We start from the raw sequence: 24,485 nt of genomic DNA, 5'->3' as shown, positions 1-24,485 counted from the left end.
ACACTTTATGGCCTTAAGACTGTAACTTTGCAACCAAATAAACCCCTTTTATAAAAGCCAATCCATTTCTGGTATTTTGCTTAATGGCAGCATTAGCAAACTAGAACAGTAAGGTACAGAAACAAGATGATCCACCATAATATCACAGGTGAAAGGGAACAAGGGAAAAAACCCCCACATAGTATTGTTGTTTTCCTTTCTAGCTTGGGTCAACTTGCTGCCTGCCTGGCTGCCTGCTCTCTAAAGAGATTGCTCAGGGCTTCCTGCAGACTGCCTAGATTCCTTCCGATCCTGGTTCTGTCACTTACTAGCTGTGTGTCTTTGGGCAGGTTACTTAACTTCTCTGAGTCCCATTTTCCTTATCTATAAAATGGGAATTAAAGTACCTGACTCGAATAGTTAGTGTGAGGATTAAATGAGTACATGTAAAGCAATTGGAACAGCACCCATTACATAGTAATTGTTCAATAAATGATAACCTATTACTCTCGTACTTTTATTTAAATGCCTTTGGTATGTGTTTTATTGCAAGTACCCTCAAATATTGTTTTGGAAATATGCAGGAACAGGAAATGTATGTGCAGGAAATACTGAAAACATAAAATAATAATAATTTATCTTATTTAAACTACAAGATGCATGAATTCTACTTATTAACAACTGATACTCATGCAAGCATATTTTCATGAAACCCTTACAGCACGTATTTAACTTGATGATACCTAGGAATTAGTTGGTGACAGATAACATTATCCCTATTTGGCCCAAAGAGAAACTACTTTATTAAGCACATACTGAGTTAGGGAGTTAGGGAGTTAGAGAGTACAAAACAAGCTACCATCCCTGACTTGGAGAAAGAGGATAGATAGTTAGGTTTGACTACAAGTAACAGAAAACTCACAATACCAGTGGCTCAAACAAGATACAAGTTTCTTTCTATCTCATAATTAAAAAGTCTGGAGGCTGTCAGTCCAAGTCACTCCATAGTTTCTGAGACCAGGTTTCTTCTATCTTGTTGCTCCACCACACATTCATTCCCAAAGTCACCTGATGGTTCAAGGAGGTTGTTGGAACCCCTGTCATGGCTGAATGCCAGCCAGCAGGAAGAAGGAAGCAGCAAAGACGGAAATATACCTTCTCTTTAATGATACTTCCGCAAAATTGTACACACTAACCTTTGATTCTAACCCTTTGACCAGAATTTAATCACATAGTTGCAAGTGGCTACAAGAGAAGAGCTGAGAAGTGTAGATTTCCAGGTGGCCTTCTGCCCAACTAAACTTTAGGGTTTCTTCCTGGCCCTGGCATTGTGGGATTGAGAATGCTTTCTTGACCAAAAGAAAGATAACAAAATAAGGTTTCAGTGGCTAAGAGAGTTCAAGTAGATTTGAGAGGTCATTCTGGAGGTTATCCTTATACAAGCTTCAGCCAGATTTTGCAAATTGCCACAGTATGCCACTCCCAACCAACAGTGTTCCTGAAAACCCTGAAGAAAACCCAGAGCTCTATCTAAGACTCTATAAAAGTTTTACTTATTAAGTTTATTTTCTGGGAACTTAAAACCTCAAAATTATTTCTATGCCTGATAAGCCCTGAAACTTAGAGGTACCAGTCTCTCCCAGAACATCAACCAGTTGCATTCCACTACCCCATAATGTCAACACACCTTTTCAACATGAAGAAGGTAGAATGGTCATTGCCCAAATATCTCTAAAGACTGAGAAAATGATCAAATGAGAGGGAGGTGTTGTAAAAGAGAAGTTAAGGATTTAACAAGTGATTATGACTACTGAATCATTATATAGATATTTCTTTTTAGTTTCTAATGGATTAGAACAGCCAGAAGGAAATACCTGAAATTGTGGAACTGTAACCCATACTATATTTTGAAATTTGCTCTATAATTATTTGTTAAACTGTATTTTGAAATTTATTACTTTTCTGTATATAGGTTATATTTCACAATAAAAAATTTAGGGGTTCTTTTGAGATGGAAGGAGGGAAAAATAGGTATTTGGGAGGCAACTATGTCTCTGTCACAGTTGACTTCTGGATTAGATGATAAGAAACATGCAAAGGAAATGACTGGAGAGCAATTCAGAAACAATGCAATTATGCAAATATTTACTGAGTGTTGCTCAGTGCATATTGCTAAGCTAGGTAGGGTGTTATGGCAAACACAGCGTTCAGCATAGAAGAATCTTCCACAAGCTTGAGCAGCACAAGTGCATGGGATTGTTTGTTTTGTTCTGTTTTTACACATAGGGAACTTTCTCAGCCCTCAGAAACCTGTGGCAACGGCAAAGGGTCTCAAATCAGAAAACTACTGTCCCAGAGTACTCACCATTCCTGAGTAAAACAGAGTGATAAAAGAGAGTAGTTGGAATTATCTCCTGTTTTGTTTGTCCCACACAGAACATAAGGTGTTCATGTTGGAAGGAGCCGCAGGCATTACTCTATTCAATACACTTATACAGCAGAAGAAGTAAAAGGCCTGGAGAGATGGGCTGGATCACTGCTACAGAGTTAGTTCATGGCAGAACTCAGGTTTCCTGACTCCCAGCTAGGAGTTGTTCCTTCTGCATCCTCTCTCAGCCCAGTCCTTCCAGGCATTCATTCCCAGCATGCCACTGAAATGACCTCCACATTGCCAAATCTATCAGTCACATCTCAGTTCTCATCTTACGTACCTCTCAGCAGCATCTTACGTACCTCTCCTTCTTGAAACACTCTCTGCTCTTGCCTTTGTGATGCCATTCTGTTATGGAGTGACCCCAAAAGTTATGCGGAAGGCCTAGCCCCTGGTACCTTGGAATGTGACTAGGAAGAGGCGAGGAAAGATTCTCCCCTACAGGTCTCATGGGTAGCATGGCCCTGCCAACCCCTGGCTTTCAGACTTCTAGCTTCCAGAACTGTGAGCCAATACATTTCTGTTATTTTAAGGCCATCCAGTTTATGGTGCATTGTTATGGCAGCCACAGAAAACTAATACACACTCTCTCATGGTTTTTTTCCTACCTCCCTGGCCACTTCTTCTCAGTCTTCTTAGCCAGTGCCTCTACGTCTGTCCAAACACGGAGCAGTGTCCCAGGGCTTAACTTGTGACTCTTTTTTTCTTTCCCTCCACTCCAACCACACATTCTCCCTAGGTTAGCCAGTCTTATGGCTTTAAATACCATATAATGCGTTTGTCAATGATTCTCAAAGTTACACTTCTAGTCTGGACTTCTCCACTTAACTCCAGTCATCTTTCCAACTGCCTACTTGCCATTTCCATTTGGTGTCTAATAAGCCACTCAAATATAATGTAGCCTAAACAGACCCTTGATTCCATGTTCCTCCTCAAAAACAAAAACAAAAATCCTGTTTTTTCCATCTTTCCCTTCTTAGTCAATGTCCCTACCATCCTTCCAGCTACCCAAGAGGAGGATCCATCCTGGATATTTTTTTTTCTCATCCAATTCAAGAGCAAAACCTGTCAGTTTTGTCCCTAAAATAAATCCCAAATTAGTCCACGTCGCCTTCCACCAGTACTTCCATACCCTAAGCCACCACCAATGTTTGTCTCAACCCTTCCCAAACTCTCCTACCTGGTTCTCCCTGCTCCCTTTCTTGCCTCTTTATAATCTATTCTTCACACGGCAATCAGAGTGATCTTTCAGAAACATAAATCATAAAACATTACTCCTTTCTAAAACCATCTGAGAGCTTCCCATTGCAAATTGAAAAAAACCCAAGCTTATTAGGGCCACAGGACTTTGGTGAACTGGCTGTGCCTACCTCTCTGACCTCATTTATCCCTTTCACTCACTACGCTCCAGCCAGGCTGGTCTTCTTCCTGTTTCTAGAACACAGCAATTTCATTCCTCCCTTGTATTTGCTGTTACTCCTGCTGGTAATTCTCTTTCTTCTGAACTTTCCATGGCTGGTACCTTCCTATCATGTAAGTATTTGCTCAAATGTCCTGTTTCCGTTGACCACCAAATCTCAAGTCCTTCCCCAGTCCTTGGACTTCACAGCACTTAGGGATTCCTCAAATTATCTTATTTATTTATTTGCTTACTTGTTTTATTGTCTATCAAGCCTCCAACGCAACCAGAGAGCAGAAGTTGTCTTGTTTTCTCTGCGTTTCCACATCAAGCACATGTCTGGCAACTAGTAAGCACTTAGAAATATTTCTAGAATGAATGAATGAAAGAATGAGCAAACTAATCGCACCTTATTAAGTAACTGGCGCGCTGGCTGGTCTTCAGGAAGTGAGGCCATCCTCTCTAGCAGACTTGGCTGGTTTGCCCTGTTAATGGACTTCATTCTCAGCTTTTGAAGAGGCAACAGTGACCTCAGTTTATATACCATAAATTTATTTCCAAGGCATAGATGATCCATTCCAAATACAGAAAGGTTAAGTGACTTGTTTAAAGTCACACAACAAATCAGTGCATGAGTCAGGATATAGGAGATACGGCCCATGAAACTTTCCTTATTTACAAAAGGGCTTAATCATTTATTTTAAAATCCTCTTCCTTAAATTAGAAGAGGAATACTTTCCTTTATCCACAGTGCAGGGGGGCAATGTGAACCCAGACTTGGGTGGGAGTGGATTCCGAAGTTGAGAACCACCCAACAGGGAATGCAGTGGTGCACGATGGCCTCGGGGTCGGTTGCGGGGACCCTAGGGCCAGGTCCTTGCACCAACCTCCTTCCCTCCGAGTCCCGAGGCGCTGCAATGAGCACCTTCTGAAGTCCCTTCGCCGCCCCACCACCCACCCGCGCTGTTGCCGCCTAGTTTTCCGAGCCCCGGGTCCCGGGACTCACAGAGCTCGTGTCCGGCCGACTCCTCCTCCTCCCGAGCCCCCTCCTGCTTCGGGACCCCGGACAGGGCCCTCTTGGACAGGGACGCCGCGACCCTCAGGTCTTCCCTAAGCCCCTTCGCGGCCGCGGCCGCCCCGAGCAGCAGCTCCCTTGCCGCGGCCCGACGGCTCCGGGCAGGCCCGGCGGGACCCATGTCCAGCCTGCGGACGGCCGAGCGCTGGGGGTACTCCAGGCCGGGGCGCCCGGCAGGGGGCGGGCAGGTCGGCCCAGCCAGGAGCACAGGATGAGCCTGCTGTCTGTTCCGGGCGGTTCGCTAGGCAACTTGACTCTGGTTCTCCTTGGGCTCGCCTGGGAGAATCCCGCCTTCAGGTGTGGCATGCTCCCTGCTATGGTTTGGTTTTACCTGAAATATCCTGAGAGATCTACCAGCTCATACTCCACCAATTCTTTGTACAATTTTGAGAAATGTGGAGGTTGAATTTGTAGTCAACATTATAGGAACATCAACATTAAATCATTTCTAAATGGGCATCCAGAATTTTCTTTTAAATAAAATCAGATTCTTTTAATTTCTTGTATCATGCAATTATAATCTTTCCTGGTTGACTCTTTTTAAAAAATGAAATAGTACCAAAGCAAGTCAAATTCTAACCCTAAAACAGAAACTTCAAATAAGACAGATAATCTGGTTTTCAAATATTCTATATTGTTCTTGTGAATTTATAAAATGTGTTTCATTTTAGTAACAGTTATGAAATTTCAATGTTTGTTTCAAAGTGGTCAGTTTTTCCCTTCCAATTATTGTGCACCAAATTTGAAATATTAAGTTCAAACAGTATGTTTCCTTATCAACAAAAATACAAATACATGGCAAAATATTTTTTATTGTTTTCAGAACACCACATACAACTTCAAAGTTTCCTTTAAAAGAAAGTGAAAAGAGCCTTATGTTTATAAGAGAGACATGATAAAAACTACAGCAGATCCACTGAATTGAATATGATGCAGAATTGTCAGAAATGTCAGACTATGTAGTAATATGGAAAGTATTTGTAACATGTAAATGGAAAAACAGGATACAAAGTTGTATGTATATATAGTATGTTTACAACTAAATTTTTAAAATCAGTAGAAAATACACACCCGAAAGAAAATAACAACAGTAGAAACAGTGCCAGACTCCTATGTGTCTGTAGTTGCAGACAACTATGAAAAATCCCAATTGTGTTATCCAAGTAATTCATGTCACACAAATTTTCAAATTTAAACCAAGAAATTTAGTTTTGTTAAAATCCTTTTTTCAATAACAGGAGAAAATGACTCATCATTTTATATTATATTTTCTTGTAGTAGTATGGTAGTACTTATACTATTCTAGCAGATGAGAAAAAACTCAAAGCAGTGGATGTTGTGAATGATATTCTTGGTTGGGCTTACTTTCTTTAATCTCCTTGAGAGCTTGGGACTTGTGACTAATTTTATGTAAACCCAACCAGGCTGTGGTGTATAGTTATTTGGTCAAACACTAGCCTGGTTGCTGTGAAGGTGTTCTGCAGACATGATTGGCATCTATAATCAGTTGATTTTGAGTAGATTACCCTCAATAATGTGGATGGGCCCTATCCAATCAGTTGAAGGCTTTCAGAGCAAAAAAAAACTAGTTTCCCAGAGACGAAATTCTGCCTCAAGACTATAACATCGATTCTTGTCCGAGTTTCCAGCCTACCGGCCTGCCCGGCAAATTTCCAACTCACCCGACTCTGCAATTTTAGGAGCCACTCCCTTAAAACAAATCTCTTATATACATATGTACGTATATATGTATGTATGTAACTCCTGTTGGTTCTGTTTCTCTGGAGAACACTGACTGATACAGGGCTGGATGAGAAGCTATGAAAACAGCAAATTAGTTCTCGACCATTAGATTAAGTCTAAGTACAGTGATACATCAAGCTATGGCCCCACATGATCTTACTCTTCCCTTCTCTCTGAACTCAGGACCTACAACTCTTCCCCATTCTTGCTGGTCCTCTAGTGTTTCTTAAGAGCCATTAAGCTTCCATTTCCCTCTACCTAGAAAAGCCCTCCCCACCCCACTTCTGCTATCCAGATTATTTTTTAATGGCTTGATCTTTCATATCAAGTTCTCAGCTCAACTGTCCTTTCCTCAGAGAGGTCTTCTCTGATCACACCATCTGAAACAGTCTCCCCCACCTTCACACTCCCTTTGTTATCCTTTCCCTTTGTAGCACTTGTCACTGAAGGGATGCCCTGTACTTTGCGCAGTGTCTCCTGCACTGGAGTGTAAACTTCATAAAGACAAAAACGTTTCTAAGTTTTGTTCCTTGCCACTTCTGCAGTGCCTAGAACACTACCAGGTACACAGTAGGCCCTCAATAAGGCCTGAAAACTTTAGCTTCTCCCCTAAAAGAAGGTTTAGGTCTGGACTAAGAGAAAATGCTCTATTCTGAAGTAAAACTTTAAATCCAGTGTCTGTTTAAGGACTCTTCCTCTTTAAAAACACCTTCCTGATTTCTCTTCTCTTTATCAGGTGAGTTCTCCCTAGACTCCACTGTGCATATTCACCTGTTATAACCCTTGCCATACTGAATGGAAACTGTCGCCTGGGGTGGCTGTTCATTCCTTGAAGACAAAGATGACTTGGTAATCTTTATGTCCTGTATTATCTAGAATTCAGCTATGATTAACAGAAAAGCCCACAACTGTGGTTTAAACAAGAAATTTATTTTTGTTTCTCGTAAAAGTCTGCAGATGTGCAGTCTAGTGATGATATGCCTTTGTTCCACGAAGTCCTGAGGAACCAGCTCTCCCAGCCTACTCTTCCACCACCCACAGGGTGCAAACTTCATGCTCATGGGTAAGACAGCAGTATGTTCTAGGCAGCAGGATGGAGGAAACAAATAGGAACAGAAGACAAAGAGAATGCCCCAGCTGCCCCAAGGAAAAGTCCCAGAAGTTGTCACACAATACTTGCTCTTATATACCACTGGCTAAAACTACGGCTACACCTAGCTGCAGGGGTGTGAGATGCAAGAGTGAGATATCATACTTCGTTAAGTTTATAACACCTATTTCCCACACTTGAACATCTCTTGGAGATATTAAATTGTCTGCCTGGATTGAAGTTGAGTTCTTCCAGAAAGGATCTGCATTTGCTTCTGCCAGTCACTAGGGTCAATACCAACCAAAGACCACTTTACATTTTTTGTTTGAGCTTTTTTGGATCACACTGCTAGTGTGAATTCAGATTACAAACCAACAACTGTATGGTTTGTGATTCAAATTCTCAGCGGCAGTTCCTCCCTCCACCCAGTGTCAAAGGTTGAGCATCCAAATTGCTTTGCTGCCTCTTTCTTCATGGAGGATTTATTCTCTTTTATCCTTGCTCTGAAGGTATAAGCTTTGGTATCCCATATTTATTCAGGGTATCATATTAGATTCCCCATCATGGGTATTATTTCTTAGTGGTATAAAAAATAATGAATCGACAAAACATAGTAGTCTATTCTGGGTGATTCATGTGTCCAACTAAAATTCTAGTAATATGAAAGAAAAGGAGAATATTGAAAGGCAACCATGATCTCTGCCCTGAAATTCTAGTACCTAATGAATAAATTTCAAAAATCAAAACAAAACATTGGCACATCTCGTACTTATGGTTTTAGAAGTCAAACTGGAGATTTACCATACTCTAGGAGTGAAAAAGTTTGTTCCATTATAAAACAAAACTAGATTTGACCCCAGAACTGAGCCATCTTCTTTTGTTTCCAATTTAGGGGCTCTTCGTCCTCCCTATTTTTCTCTCCATACACACATACACCCACTCCTAAGGATAACACATATATGTTACATACAGATAACATATATAAGTTATATATATCATATATATTAACATAGGTGATTTATGAAAGTATTCTTTATGGTTAATCTGTAAAAAAATTGCACAAGATGGTTTAAAGCAAGGAAATAAATTGAAAGCTGAGAAATGAGTTGGAAGGCGGCCAGAGTTTAGGCAACAGATAAGGGCTTGAAAAAATGGAAAGAAGTGTTTTCAAGAGGCCTTAAGAGAGTAGACAGAACTCAATACTCAGATATGGGACTGGCAGAGGTAGCGGTGGAAATGAGGGGGAAGGATGAATTAAAAGGTAAGTAGGAGCATATAAAGACATACTTTTCTTAATGAGGGCAATAAAAGTATCTTCTATTAATTGCTATTTCTCTCTTGCTTTTCACTTCCAGCCATCTTAAATAAATGCTTATACCCATTGCCTGTATTTTTTCACCAAGCAGTTCCTTCCTAAATTCTGCAATATGGCTCCCAATCCTCATGTGGTGGCGGAACTCCTTAGTCATAAGAGGTTACTTCTTCAGTGGGGGAATTGATCATGCAGATAACTCAATTTCCATACTAACTTTAAAATCTTTCTGATGGCACGGATTTATAAATAATTCTTATAGTGCTAGTTTTCCTTTTATCACATAAGACGAGTTAAGACAAACAGCCCTATATTTAAAAGAACACTGAACTCCCTCAAGGAGTATTATACACAAGCAAACTGCTATTAGGCATATTATAAAATAAAGTCATTTGTTGTATTATGTAATAATGATGTATTCTAAATGCCATCCTCCGTATCTGAGACTCCCCATTTTACAGACATGAATTTTCTCTGCAAAGCATTTTATAAATGAGGGAGAAAAGATACTCTAAATGATCTTTATCATTTTTAAAAATACTTGATTCTGATACTCTTAAAGTAAGGTAGGGATCAAATCTTATTTTATATTTTCTCTATGGATAACCAATTACCCAAGCACCATTTATTGAACAGTCAATACTTGGGGCCAATTTGTCCGACACATATATCCATCCCCATGCTAATGCCATTATATTAATAGGTTGTTCTAATTATACAGCATTAGAGAAAATCTTGATATCTAATAAGGCCTTCCTCCTACCTTCTCATTCTTGGTCTTTTGCTCTTCCATATAAAATTAAGGATCTGCTTGTCAATTTCCAAAACACAACCCATGAGGGGTTTTATATTGAATTTTATTGAATTGAAAGAATTTGGGAAGAATGGTTATCCTTCAGATAGTTATTCTTTTTATCCATAAATAGAATTCTTTTTTCCATTTATTCAGATGTCCTTCTTGTTTTTCAATAATATTTTGTAATTCTTTAGTTCTTGCACATTTAAAAATATTTTTACCCCTTAGGTACTGTACTAGGTGGAGTTTTCCTCCAAAATTCATGTCTATCCAGAAGCTCAGAACGTGACCTTATTTAGAAATATGGTCTCTGAAGATGTAATCAAGTTAAGTTGCGGTCATACTGGATTAGGGTGGGCCCTAAATCCAATCTAACTGGTGTCCTTATGAGAGGGAAATTTGGACACAGAGACACAAACACAGACAAGGAGAATGCCATGTGATGATGAAGGAGATTGAAGTGATGGGTCTACAAGCCAAGGAATGCCTGGAACTACCAGGAGCTGGAAGAGGTAAGGAATGATACTCCCCTCAAGGTTTTGGATAGCTTTGCAACACTACGTTGATTTCGGACTTCTAGCCTCCAGAACAGTGAGACAATACATTTCTGTTGTTTGAAGCCAGTCAGATTGTGACTACTTGTTACAGCAATCCTGGGAAACTAATACAGGCACCTTATAATTTATTTTTGCTATGAATGAGATAATTTTTATAACATTTTCTAATGGTTACTAGTGTTGTATATTAACACTACTAATTTTGTACATTGATCTTGTAGCTAGAAACCTTGTTGAACTCTTTGGGAATAAGGGAAGTTTTTTTTTATTTCCAGTTTTTATTAATCTTATTTTACATTTTGAATTGACCAAGGTCTCCAGCACTCTTCTTGTTTGTAAGGAATGCTTATACAATTTTATCAGTAAATGTGTTAATTTATATAGTTTGACAGAAATTTTTATTGGTTAGGCAGAATTTACTAACAGAACCTGATTTGGGTTGAGGTAACAACATTCCCAGATAAAAATCTATACTTCCAGATTCCCTTTAATATGGGAAAGCCATGTGACATAGTCTGGTCAATGAAATATCAGTAGAAATTATTACATGGGGCTTCCAGGAAAGCTTCTTACATGTGGGACAGATTTGTCTGGCATTTGCCCCTTTTAGCCTTTGTTCTTCCCCCATTCCTACTTGGAACTCATGTGTAATGCTGGATGTGAAAGAGCCCATCTTATGACCATAAACTGACCATAAGAGGCCAAGAAAATCACAGAGACTTTGAACCTATCCTTGAACAATTTAACCAATGCTGACAAATAAAATTCATGTTTCATGAGAAAAATGGAACTGATTTTTTTAAAGATTAAACCCTGATTTGGGTCTCTGTAACTTACTACTGAAAAGAAATTCTAAACTGATGCAGGATTTGGTAGAGAAAATAAAGTGCTGCAAATAAAACATAATATACAGAGTTGACTTAGTGATGGGCTTTGGGGAGTTGGGATGTAACTATTGCAGGATAAAAAGCTGGTGACTCCTGTTTGGTGAAGACAAAATATTTGGTCAAATAATCAACTGCTGCACTTTGGAAACCAGATCAAATGCTGACTGAAGCTATAGCATTCATATTGTTAACGAAAACAGCTTCTCCAAGCTATTTTTTCTTTTTACGTTTTATTATAGTATTGTTCTAGTTTGCTAATGCTGCCGGAATGCAAACACCGGAAATGGATTGGCTTTTATAAAGGTTTATTTGGTTACACAGTTACAGTCTGAAGGCCATAAAGTGTCCAAGGTCACGCATCAGCAATCGGGTACCTTCACTGGAGGAGGGCCAGTGGTGTCCGGAAAACCTCTGTTAGCTGGGAAGGAATGTGGCTGGCGTCTGTACCAGGGTTCTGGTTTCAAAATGGCTTTCTCCCAGGACGTTCCTCTCTAGGCTTCAGCTTCTCTCCAAAATGTCACTCTTAGCTGCTCTTGGGGCATTTGCCCTCTCCTAGCTTCTCCGGAGCAAAAGTCTGCTTTCAAAGGCCGTCTCCAAAATGTCTCTGCAAACTGCAGTTCCTCTCTCAGCTCCTGTGCATTCTTCAAAGTGTCCCTCTTGGCTGTAGCAAGCCAGCTCCTTCTGTCTGAGCTTATATGGGCTCCAGTCAACTAATCAAGGCCCATGCTCAATGGGCAGGGCCACACCTCCATGGAAATTATCCATTCAGAGTTATCACCCACAGTCGGGTAGGGCGCATTTCCATGGAAACAACCTAATCTAAACGTTCCAACTTAATCCCCACTAATATGTCTGCCCCCACAAGATTGCATAAAAGAACATGGCTTTTTCTGGAGGATATAATATATACAAATCGATACAAATATGGATTACATATGAACAAGAGTATACAAAATATATGAGCGACTAAAGAATATTTTAAAAGTGAATATCCATGCAAGCATCACTGAAGTGAAGACAAAAAATAGAACATTGTCCACATCCCAGAAGCCACATGTGTCATTCCCCAATCACATTCCTTTTCCCCTTTGCCAGAGGAAATCACTATTCCAACTCTGAGACAAGAAAATACTTTTATTTATAATTTTATCTCCTGTGGATACATTGCTAAACAATACAGTTTAGTTTTGACTACCCTGAATTTTATATAAATGGAATCATGCTGATAGTATCCTTTTGTGACTTGCTTCTTTTGCTCTACCTTATGTATGTGATATTCAACTATGTTGTTATGATTAGCTGTTGCCTTTGTTTTCATCACTGTGTAGAATTCTACTGTTTGAATATGCATGAATATACAACGGTAGAATTTCACCATTATACCATTGCTGAACATTTAGATTATTTTCAATTTTTGGTTATTACAGGGCTTCCAGGAACGTTTTTGCACGTTTCCTAGAGCACATGTTCAATCGTTCTTCTAAGTCAGGGTCCTGGTAGGAAAAATTTTCATAATTTGAGATGAGTTTGGGAAAGGGACTGTTTACAGAGGTGTGGTTAGGCTGTAGTGAAAACAGGAAAGATAGTGCAACATCTGAGGCTAGAAACAGCAAGGCTCTATTGCCACCCCTACGCCTGAAGGGGCAAAATAAGGAAAGGATTACCAGAAAAAACCAGAGGCAAAAAACAGTGGGAAAGTAAGGAAACCATCTCTACTGGCTGCAAGATCAATTTAAAACTTTTAATTTTATTTTAAATTATTATTAAATATTACTAAATGAGAACATTTAATTAAATGAATCATCTAGATGAAAATAATTTAGTATTTAATGTTGAAAACACTATAAAAACAATCTTGAACAAGATAGAAAATAATTAAATGTGGTGTTATCTACTTTTTAATACATTAAATTAGTGTTTCATTAAACCTAATTTTGTACTGAATTTACATACATCACAGAGTCAACAACTGTAACTCTAAAATGTGTATTTACCATACAGTATAATAAACATTAGGCCTGAGATTGGCATGCTAATAGGCTTCAAGGCTAATTTAACTAAAAGTCAAGTTACCACCTTGGCTAAAGGCTGTACAAGATTCTAATTTAAACTATCCCTAAAATAAAAAATATGAAAAACGAGAAATGAAAAAAATAAGAGAACAAAAAATTCAGTTCCTAAAGTATTAATGAAAACTGGTTTCTATTTTCATGTTCCAATTAAAAACTGTCTTTTGATAAAAACTCTATAACTTACTACTGGCTCAAAAGAGTTTAGAGCAACTATTTAAAACCATTAAGATGTCTTCTTTCATAAATATTAATAAAAACGTGACAAAAACATAATCAAGTGAAATGCTTTAATACACATTAATCTTTTGAACTGAACAATTTTCTCTTGCAGGTTATAATACAGTGACTGTACAATTTATTCTTTTTTATAGATTTGGGCAAGAACAAACTTAATTGCCAAGAAACTAAACACTGCCATTTAAAATTCCTATATAAGAAAGTAACTACCTTGAATATTTGTTTAAATATTTTTAAAGTCAACCAAGTACTTATTCACAAGATAAAGGAATTTTAAGTAAGAAAAAAACAAATAGCCATATTTTAAGCAAAAACCCCTTTAACATACATAATAACATTGTGATATTATTTTCCTGAAGGTAACACATTCACTTACGCTAGATCAGCTAACCTAATATTCTTCATGGCACTTAAGATAAATTATGAAAGTTTAAGAAGTATCCAAAATAGTACAAATATAGTAGTGCAGTGCCAAAAAAGCAGTTAAGTGCTGAAAAATTCTTATATTAGAATAGGTTTGTTCAAACCTCTTAAAACCCTTATAAATATGTTTTATATTCATTATAAAAATAATAAAGATATCACTTTCTAATCCCATTCCTAGGTTTCTCTTACACAACTTATTCCCAATTGATGTATACTGGAAGTGAAATTCTCATAGTTATCTAAAAGATATACAGAAGTAAATTATTACATTTTCCAAATTCATATAAAAGGAAATATCACTTAGGAAAGGATTATTGCACTTGCCTTTCACTAAACTATAAACTTAAATGAGGAAAAACAAATTCACTGATTATAAAATAATCAGTTACAATTACAAATTAATGATAAAATGTTCAATGTTCATTTAAAAAATATATCAAGAGTATGTTTGGAATTGTTTGGTTTTATTTTCTTTGATGCTGAACTCTTCAACCCTGTCCTGGAATGAAAAAAAAAAAAAAAACAAAAAATAACAAAACAATTAAAACGCAGAAAAAGATTAAAAAATAATTTTGCAAATCACTGATGTTTCTAATGTTAGTTGATTTACAAAAGCAAAATTTAACATCTGTTAAAAATTAGACCTCAAAATGACAGTTTTGTAGCCAGCTGTGTTAGAGTTCAAATAAGTCATACCTTTTTGTTTTTGTTATAGTCTTCTGTACTCTGCTTGAGTTAACTACAGAGGAAAGAAAAGTCAAGAATTTCCATGAGAAACGTGAAGTAATTAAAAAGCTATATAAAAATTTTAAAGGTTAAAATCAACCGATTAAAGACAATACAAACTGACTTCATACTAGTTTATATTAATATAGATCTGAAACTAACTGTATAAAATAATTTCTTTGTAATTTACTAGTTTTATTAGTATACACTTAACCCGATTTTTAAAAATTTCTCTAAAGTCAGAGGTGCCAAAAAACAAATTAAATAGGCTTTCTGGCTATGTAATTATAGTTAATTTACCATTGTGCTTTGGCAAATGTTCTTTGAAGGAAATTCTTCTTTGATTAGATTATTCATCTACTTGTACTTTTGAGTTCATTCTGCCCTAAATCAAGTGCATTTTGTTTTCCCAAAATTCAAAATCTAGAGGCTTCAATTAATTCTAATCCATGGTAAGGCACTAACAGTTTCCTACATGGGAACATACAGAAACCACCGCTTTAATGGCATGTTTCAGAGTTAACAACAATCTCATTAATTTTAATAAAACGTGTTCCTAGAAAATCAAGATCTTGAAAATAACTGCAAACTCACCAATACTTATAGAGCTTTCTTTGGGCTGGTTAGCTGGATTAACTTTATCCTTTCTCAGTTCCTGGATAACACCTTTATTTAAACAGACATCCACATGCACATTGAACAGGGTAAGATCTGAAGTCTTTTGTTCTAGGTTACAAACAGGACAAACTAGAGCTTGGTCTGTTATCACTTCATGTAAATAAGGCTGCAGGGATTCTTGCCTACTTAATGACAGGGCATCATCATTTTTTAATGAAACAGAAGAAGAAGAATTCTTATGAGAGTGTTCAATATTAAAAGACTTGCTTGGAAGGCTAGAACATTCCTCTTTGCTGGGCTTATTTCTTATAGCATCTATACTTTCTACTTTAGATGGGTTACCGATAGTCTCTACCAAATCTACACAATCTACTGAAGTAATTTCTATATTATTCTGATGTGTTTGAGACTCCTGCTTCTCATAGGGTGAAAAAGAATGATGCACATTTTCTTTCTTGTTAACTTCTGTAGAAGCAACATGTGAAGATGAGAACACTTCAGAGTTTTCACTGATTGAAGGTCCACTAAGACATGCATCCACATGTCTATTAAAGGCTTCCAGACTAACATTTCCTTGCTCCCTAAAGCAAACAGGGCAGGTAAATATCTGACAATTATCTGAATTATCTGACATTTCTAAACGTTCATTTATCTTTAAAACTTGGAATGGTTGCCACTTGTGTAAACTTTTTTTAGTCACAGTTTCACATTTCAATGTGTCTTGGTGGTTCCCTGTCCTTTCTGATCTTTTTTTATCAAAGAAACTTTTCTTATGAGACATCTCTAGAGGTTTTATAAACTGATGTTTTCCACTTTTCTCTAGTATACATCCAGTGGTTGCCAGGGGTTGGCTTCCAGACTGTAAGAAGCCAATAATGCTCCTTTGTTGGTGTTTCTTGTCTTCTTCATTGGGAAAACTAGAAATCCGCACACCTACATTAAACAAACCACAACTAATTAATTTCATATTCAACAAATCTAATTCATTCATAGTGCATAAAACTATTGTGATATTTACACAAAATGTTGTAATATTTATACAAAGGGTTGGTTAGACAAATAATAAGGGTTGGTTAGACAAATAATAAGCCAACACTAGATATTTTCTGAATTTTTCAAATGCTGGTATTTTGAATGGGAATTTTCTTTATAAAACTGGGGATCATTAAATATTACACATCTACTTGAGTTGGCATGATTATATAGGCCTTTTGATTAATATCTCACAAGTGATAACATTAAATACTATAGATGTCAACTACACAGACTCTTTAGGTCTTTTAATTAACATACTTTTCTTCAATAGTCTTTAGTGTGTGTTATCTTTCATATATGAAAGTGAGGCTAATGACCCACTCTTAGTAGTAAAGTGGGCATTTAGAATGCTTATTCATACACATTATCTACCCAGGTCACTTTGGAAACATTATTTTGTTTTTTTTTTTTTTTAACTACAAAATGGCTGGAGGTATGGTTATATAGCACCACAAGAATTATCTGTAATTGTGAAATCCTAAAAGCACTGAAAATTGTAAACAAATGATAAATGATGACTAGACTGATGTGAGGCTATTTATCGTCTCTGCAGTCACAGTGAATATTTTTTTGTTTTGCTACGGAAATATTAATGTATCTGTTTATGGGATGCTGTCCCAGATCCTAAAGGAGTATTATATAACATACTCAATATGCACTCAATTTGTTTTCTAAAATCTGAAAAATTTTGAATTTTGACACATATCTAGCCCCAAGGATTTCAGAAAAGGGATTGTGGGACATGTAGCAAGGAAAAGAGCAACTGTAATTGGTTTGTACTGGAATTAAACCAATGACCATGGGTTCACATGCATCAGATTCTAAGAATTAAGGTAAATGGCAGCAGTATAGTAATAATTTCCTAAATAGGTTCAAGAAACAACAAAGGAAGTGAAAAGACTTCCAAAGTTGATTATTTGGGAAAATCTAACAGAAATAAGGAAAAACAAGAAAAGTTATACCCATAAGTCTTAATCTCAAGGGATGTGGAAAATCAGCATCAATTTCTGTTCTTAGTAACTCCTTAGCAATAGCAAATATTTCTTCCGCAGTAGAAATAACAGATGCAACTGTAGATGCACGAGTTTTTACTTCAAAGTTCACATTCTTCAGCTTAATGGTAACAGTTCTACCCTTTAACAAATAGATTACATCATTATATAAGGCTTTCTAACTTTTAGAAAACAAGTAATTTCACAGGTTAGAAAAATTTAAGAAAGATGCTTCATGCACATGTAAGAATATGAAAGCATAATCAATTATTTATAAAATCTTGTAATAAGAACAGTCACAAAGAATTAAAATCCACAGTTAATTTAAAAATGCCATTTTAGCCAATAATTATTAGTCCCTCCCCAACTAAATTTTGTAAAAGACCTTTATATAAAAGGTAAAGTTAACTGACCATCTTCCTTATTACTGAATCTCTTTTACAGGTTAATTCAGAGCCTAAAAGGGGGGGAAATAGCTCACACTTGTGTGCCTATGATATGCCAGATGTTATGCTAAACAATTTACATGTAAGAATCCCCTTTACATTCAAACTATGATAGCAATGGATTGAAATAAATACTCATTAATCAGATATTCCATTCTCTGTAATAACTCTTTAATACTTTTGTATTATACTTTGTAATAACTCTATCTCTGGTTTTGGGGGTTTGAAAAATGCTAAGTATGGATTTCTGGGAATGATTATGAAATAGAAAGTTCAAATCCTTCCAGGCTTTTGTTCTCAATATGTTAAGCAACTCGATTAGAGCTTTTAAACAAAATGCCCTATTCTAAAAGGTCACTGTCTGCCTGAGTAGAATATTAAAGGATAATTGGAAGGACATTTATAATATGTGAATGTATTCCTAGGAAAATTCTTCCCTTGCCTTATTCCCTAACTGCCAATGTAACTGTATTTTGAAATTATCCAAATCCACTCTTGAAGTGGCATAAACACTTCTGGAATTATCTTGGAACCACTCCAGCCTCAAGAGTTGCTCCCTCATACAATGACCTCATCATAGTCCTCACATATGGGACAAAATCGAATTTGTCTCTGATGCCTGGGGATGGGAATACTTTTTTCCAACATTTTCCAATTTGTTTTCATCTTTAAGAAATGTAAAATCTAACTCCTGCTTTAAGAATAGCACATCAAAATAAAATACCTTAAGTCCTTCTTTCTGCAGATCTTGAGCAAGTTCACTGCAAAGTTCCTGGCACAAACTGTACTGATCCTCTGATTTACTTATCTCACTGAATGTCCTTGAAAGACAAGAAAGATTTTCGTGCACAAAGTAAACTATAATTCATGATAATTTAGGAATGATACAGTATGTTTAAATGTCCTAGAATTAGGTTATATTTTCTACACCATACAATAAAGTTTTCAGATGAACTCAAGTATAATCACATTAAGTAAAATAATCTACGATCTACCTAAATATGGAAAGCCATTTAGATAAGCTGATTAGCAAAGGAACAATTTTATGCTCTTGCTTTCTCTACAGTATTATATAAAAAGATGATTAAAGTCACTAAATTATGCCCCACAATTTACAAACATTAGGGCATATGTGCATACAGATTGTGCTACAGGGACTTATTCTAAGAAAGTACAGATGCGAACATCATTCCAATTATTGCACATTTATTTTCTGGAAAAGAAATGTCTTTGAGTAGATGTAAAGGGTTGGTCAAGGACACCTAGGTAGAGCTGTCAAAAAGACAACTGGAAATGGAGGGCTGGTAGAATCAAATATAGAAATTTTGAATTCATCTGCACAAGTGTTGAAAGAAGTTGAGAGAGCATATTAACATAAAAGAGAAAGAGACTAAAGAGAGAGGGTTGAGTACAAAACCCTAGGCAGATGACTATTCAATGAACAGTCCCCCTTTCACCATATCCCCAGCCACCCAGTTCTCTTACCTAGTGGCAACCAATGTTGCCCACTTCTTATTCTTATGAATTCCTCCAGAAATACTCTATACATATATAAACAAACATTTTCCTCTCAACTTTTATAAAAACAGAGTACTAGACACACCATTCAGCAGCTTGCTTTTCTAAATTAATCTTGGTGAGAATGCCTTCAGTAAATAATTTCTCATTTTTATATGACAGCATATTTAAAGATGCAACATAATTTAACAATCATCTATTCATGGATATTTAAGTTATTTCAATTTTTTGCTATCATAAAAGAAATGATGCCATGAATATTCTTGTATAGGGATAAAACAACATGTGACCAATCTGTAAAATGAATTCCTAGAAAAATAACTGTGGGATCCAATGGTATGTGTATCTGTGATTTTAATAGATAATGCCCAACTGCCTACCCACTGGGGTAGGGTGAATAATGGTTCCCCAAAAGGTCCACATTCCTAATCCCTAGAACCTGGGAATCACAAGGGGACTTTGCAAATGCTTTTAAGGATCTTGAGATGGGGAGATTATCTTCGATTATCTGGCAGGACCCAATGTACTCAAAATGGTCTTTAAAAGAGAGAGAGGCAGGAGGGTCAGAGTCAGTGAGAGAGACTGGAAGACATGTGCGGCAATGTTTGAAGATGAAGGAAGGGACCATAAGCCAAGGAATGTGGCCTCTAGAAGCTAGAAAAGGTTAAGTGAATGAATTCTCTCTTAGAGCCTCCACAAGAAAAGCAGCCCTGCCAATACTTTGACATTGGACTTCTGATTTCCAGAACTGTAAGAGAATCAATCTGTATTGTTTAGGCTATTAAGTCTGTGTTAATTTGTTAGAGCAGCAACAGGAAACTAACACCTTTTTCACTCCCATATTCTTGCCAATAGAGTGTATTAAAATCTTTGGCAGCCTGATCAGTGAAAAATGCTATCTCTGAGAACTTTTGATCTGTATTTCTTTAAGTTTACAGATTGGAAATATTTTTACATTTTTAAAGAGCCACTTGTATTTCTTTTTCTGCTAACTATTTAGATCCTTTGTCCATTTTTTTTCCTATTGGTTTGCTGGCCCTTTCTTATTTTATTGTAAGAGTTCTTTACATATTAGAGAAGTAAGTCCTTTGGACTTAAGATGAATTTCAACCCCCTTCCCACAATTTGATGTTTTAATGCAAATTTAAAGAAGTCAAGGAGAATTTACAGAAAGAAGCTAGGAATATATTCTCAATAATAACATGTTCTCAATTACAAAAGACAAAATGGAAGATAAAGCATCACTTAAATAGGATAGAACAATCTCACTCTTAGATGCTTCCTTTGCTCTCTTTTACTTTGGTTACTTTTATGAAATCACTACCTAAAACAGCAATTTTCATCAAAGTCGTTTATTGAGTGTGTTGTATTGTACAAGTCATTCAGCTCTTCTGATCAGAAAAATGTGTGAAAAATTAACACAACATAATACTAGGTCTGCGGTTCTTAAATATCACAATGGAACTCAGATGCTTTGAGGAGATAATTAAGAGACTTTTTAAACAATTATGTATTTCCTTAAACACTGAGGTTCCATCAAGATTTCATTTGATTCCCAAACAAGATTGTAAACAAATAAACTAGATCATCTCCAAGCTCTCTATCCTCAGTATTTTATTATTTGATGCCTCTGTTCATTCACCATTAATTGAAGAGTCTCAGGAAGAATTCCCATTGTGACTTCTAAAATTTCTAAACAGTCTTCATTGCTTTTCTTAAAAACAAGTCTAGAAATTAAGATTTGGAATCCTCAAATGCTTGGTTTTCACTGGATAGGAGAAAAGCCAAGCTTAAAAAAAAACAAAAAACAAAAAACAAACAAAAAAACAAAAAAACAGCTGCAGTTAATTGTTTTCTCACTGAGGGTACAGAAAAAGAAAATAATAGAGGCATCGTACTGAGGTATTTACTTAACTGTTGAAAACTGTTACCATGGTTTGCAAATAAATCTTTTTATTCTAGTGATATTTTACTAAAAATTAATTTTACAATTAGTTAAAAATAATATGAATTATGAACAATTAATAACAAATAAATAACAAAACATTACCTCTCAACACTCATACTTTTCCTCTCTCCATCCCTTGAAATGAAAAAAAGAAGACACCTTTATTTACTTTCTTAAGGAAGACTGATTTCATTTTAATCAAATGAGAGAATTTAATATATCTATTACCCTTTAGAGATCTCAATGTTTTGATTAAAATTTATGCATCATGAAAAACAGTGAATTTTTCTTATCTATAAATGAAACTCACTAAAGAATGTAGATTGATAAAATGCTAATATGATTTGACATGTAGAATCTATACTGAACAAATCTGAAAATAGGCTTGTATTATAAATTGCTTCTATCACAAGACTGAATAGCAAAAACCACAACTTATAGAAACAAACTGGAGGTGGTAGTATAATGGCTTGCAACTACAGGATATAATTAAATTTAAATAATTTAACATTAGTTATCTAGTTTTCGGCCTACTACATTAACTTCTCTCTCCTATAACCTATTCATTATTCATTCATTTATATCACCCTATAAAATCTCAGTCAGAATTTGGTTTCAGGGCAATAGGGTGAAGATATGGAACCTGAACCAACTAGTTTGGCTGGATTCTAGCTGCTCTGATAGGAACTGCTGAAACCAAAAATGGAAATGACATGTAGATTATTCATTTTCTAAATATTCATTGAACCTACTATTAATCAAACACTGTTCTAGGTCCTGGGGATATAGTGATGAATAAAATAGACCAAGTGTCTCCATTTAAAAACTGACATCCTAATGGAAGGAGATGAATAAACATAGAAGTAAACATATAATATGTTAGAAGGGGAGAGGTGCTATAGATTAAAAAATAAAGCAGAGCAAGAAAACAGAATATGGGAGAAGGGAATGCAGACTTGCTATTTTACATGATTATAAATTACCTATGAATTTCACTTAAAAGCATTACCTCATCTCTAAATACTACAGGTTAATATATGCTGTGCTGTGTTATAGCAAGAACTGTATCAATTTCATGTACTATGAGAAATAGATAAATTTTGAATTAAAGAAAAAAGTTTTATTCTTATCTTCAAATAGTAGACTATTAATAATACTATGATGTCTTTCTCTTCTCTTTCATTATATTCACCTAAGACCAAAGTCAGCTAACTATGGACTCAAAAGAATGAGGAAAAGAGAGGAGGAAGCAACAAGACTGCAATCTCTGTAAGATTTAGCAGCTTCAGTTAATCAAATTTATATTTTTAGGTCTACTCAGCAATCTTATTGTTGTCTACTAGTTTAAGTTCAAGAATATAAAGGAGTCATTCTGAGGGCAGGCTGCTGGGATGAAGACAAAATTGTAAAAATAGTGTCCAGCTTTTACTTCCATGATTTTTATTCAGTCCCCTTCTTTTCACCCATTCCCAAGGGTGTATTCTTCAGCTCTAGAATACCTCTTTTATTTTTTCAATTCAGTTTTATTGAGATATATTCACATATCATACAATCATCTGTGGTGTACAATCAAGTGTTCATAGTACCATCATATAGTTGTGCATCCATCACCCTAATCTATTTTTCGAACATTTTCCTTATACCAGAAAAAGTAAAAATAAGAATAAAAAATAAAAGTAAAAAAGAAAACTCAAATCACCCCCCCACCCTATTTTTCATCTAGTTTTTGTACCCACAAGGTTTTCACAATCACACTGTCACCCCTTGTAAGCTACGTTGTTATACAATCATTCTCAAGAGTCAAGGCAACTGGGTTGGAGTTTGATAGTTTCAGGTATTTACTTCTAGCTATCCCAATACATTAAAACCTAAAAAGGGTTATCTATATAGTGCATAAGAAAGTCCACCAGAGTGACCTCTCAACTCCATTTGGAAACTCTCAGCCACTGAAACTATTTTGTTTCATTCTGCATCCCCCTTTTGGTCAAGAAGATGTTCTCAATCCCACAATGTTGGGTCCGAATTCATCCTCGGGAGTCATATCCCGTGTTGTCAGGGAGATTTACACTCCTGGGAGTCAGATCTCACATAGGAGGCTGGGCAATGAGTTCACCCACCGAGTTGGGATAGCTAGAGAGAGAGGGTCACATCTGAGCAACAAAGAGGTACTCAGGAGGAGACTCTCAGGCACAACTGAAAGCAGGTTTAGCCTCTCCTTTGCAGTAACAAGCTTCTTAAGGGCAAGCCCCAAGATGGAGGGCTCAGCATACCAAACCGCCAGTCTTCAAAGTTTGTGAGAACATCAGCAACAATCCAGGTGAGGAAGTCCAACACTTCCGCATTTCCCTCCAGCTCCTCAGAGGGGCCCTGCATATCTATTTTTATTCTCTGTCCAAATTACTTTGGGATGTGTCACTATTTCACACTAACCTGTACAAACCTACCAGGTCTCATTTCCTATTCAAAGTTCCATGTAATTATGGTATTTGAACAAACTGTACGTGTTAAATTATTTAGGAAATATAGATCCTACACCAAATAAACATCTCTTCCCTTGGTCTCACATGGAAGTTGAAGTTTTAAAACACAGTCAGTAGTGTCCTTTACACTTTGGCCTGATTTGCCCTGTGCTTCATTCATATCTCTAATTGAAGTATGGACTCTTTTTCAGCTTTTATAACAATTGCTGTATGCGCTAATACTGACATTCATATCTGCCGAGCTCTAGCTCTGAGTTTCAGGTGTCATACGGATACCCAAAGTTCCAGGGATTGATCAGGTTATATACAAAGAAATCAGCATCTCAGAATCTGGAGACAGCCATTATTATTCAGGAATAGATTTGAAAGCTGTAAGAGCTTACAATCTAGGGACCATTACAATGAGTGTTTCCATGATAAGCTGTGCTCTAAGATTCAATTCTGAGTTTACACATTGTAGTTAGTCCATATATGGTGAGGCATTATAGTGTTTGCCTTTGTTTCTGGGGTAGTTCACTCAAAATGCTGTCTCCAGGATCCACTCACCTCGTTGAGTATCTCACAGCTTCACTCCTTGCAGTTGCTCAATATTCCATTGTATGCACACACTAAACAGTTCACCATACTGTTTCTCAGTCGATGTACCCTTAGGCCACCTCCACCCATTGCAAATCATGCATACTGCCTCCATAAACACCAGTGTGCAAATGTCCATTCA

At 36.5% G+C, this 24,485-nt stretch overlaps 2 protein-coding genes across 7 annotated transcripts in view; both read right to left on the bottom strand.

The window, feature by feature from the left end:
• The window catches only part of ANKDD1B (ankyrin repeat and death domain containing 1B), a 98,368-nt gene extending 93,363 nt beyond the window's left edge, over nt 1–5,005 (bottom strand). The window contains exon 1 of the mRNA XM_037801473.1: nt 4,816–5,005. Within this exon, the coding sequence (XP_037657401.1) occupies nt 4,816–5,005 (190 nt within the window). The remainder of the gene's footprint in view (nt 1–4,815) is intronic.
• Nucleotides 5,006–13,614: 8,609 nt separating this feature from the next.
• Nucleotides 13,615–24,485, bottom strand: part of POLK (DNA polymerase kappa) — an 85,350-nt gene continuing 74,479 nt past the window's right edge. For all 6 annotated transcript variants that reach the window (XM_037801969.1, XM_037801968.1, XM_037801971.1 and 3 more), the window contains 6 exons: nt 21,390–21,422; nt 18,546–18,642; nt 17,346–17,517; nt 15,325–16,281; nt 14,701–14,743; nt 13,615–14,503 (listed from right to left, as the gene is read on the bottom strand). In XM_037801969.1, the coding sequence (XP_037657897.1) occupies nt 14,425–14,503; nt 14,701–14,743; nt 15,325–16,281; nt 17,346–17,517; nt 18,546–18,642; nt 21,390–21,422 (1,381 nt within the window). In that variant the 3' untranslated portion in view covers nt 13,615–14,424. The remainder of the gene's footprint in view (nt 14,504–14,700; nt 14,744–15,324; nt 16,282–17,345; nt 17,518–18,545; nt 18,643–21,389; nt 21,423–24,485) is intronic.

Source organism: Choloepus didactylus, chromosome 13 (genome assembly GCF_015220235.1).
Source record: "Choloepus didactylus isolate mChoDid1 chromosome 13, mChoDid1.pri, whole genome shotgun sequence".
In the NCBI taxonomy this organism is placed as follows: Eukaryota; Metazoa; Chordata; class Mammalia; order Pilosa; family Megalonychidae; genus Choloepus; species Choloepus didactylus.
This window is presented reverse-complemented; position numbering and strand designations above follow the sequence as displayed.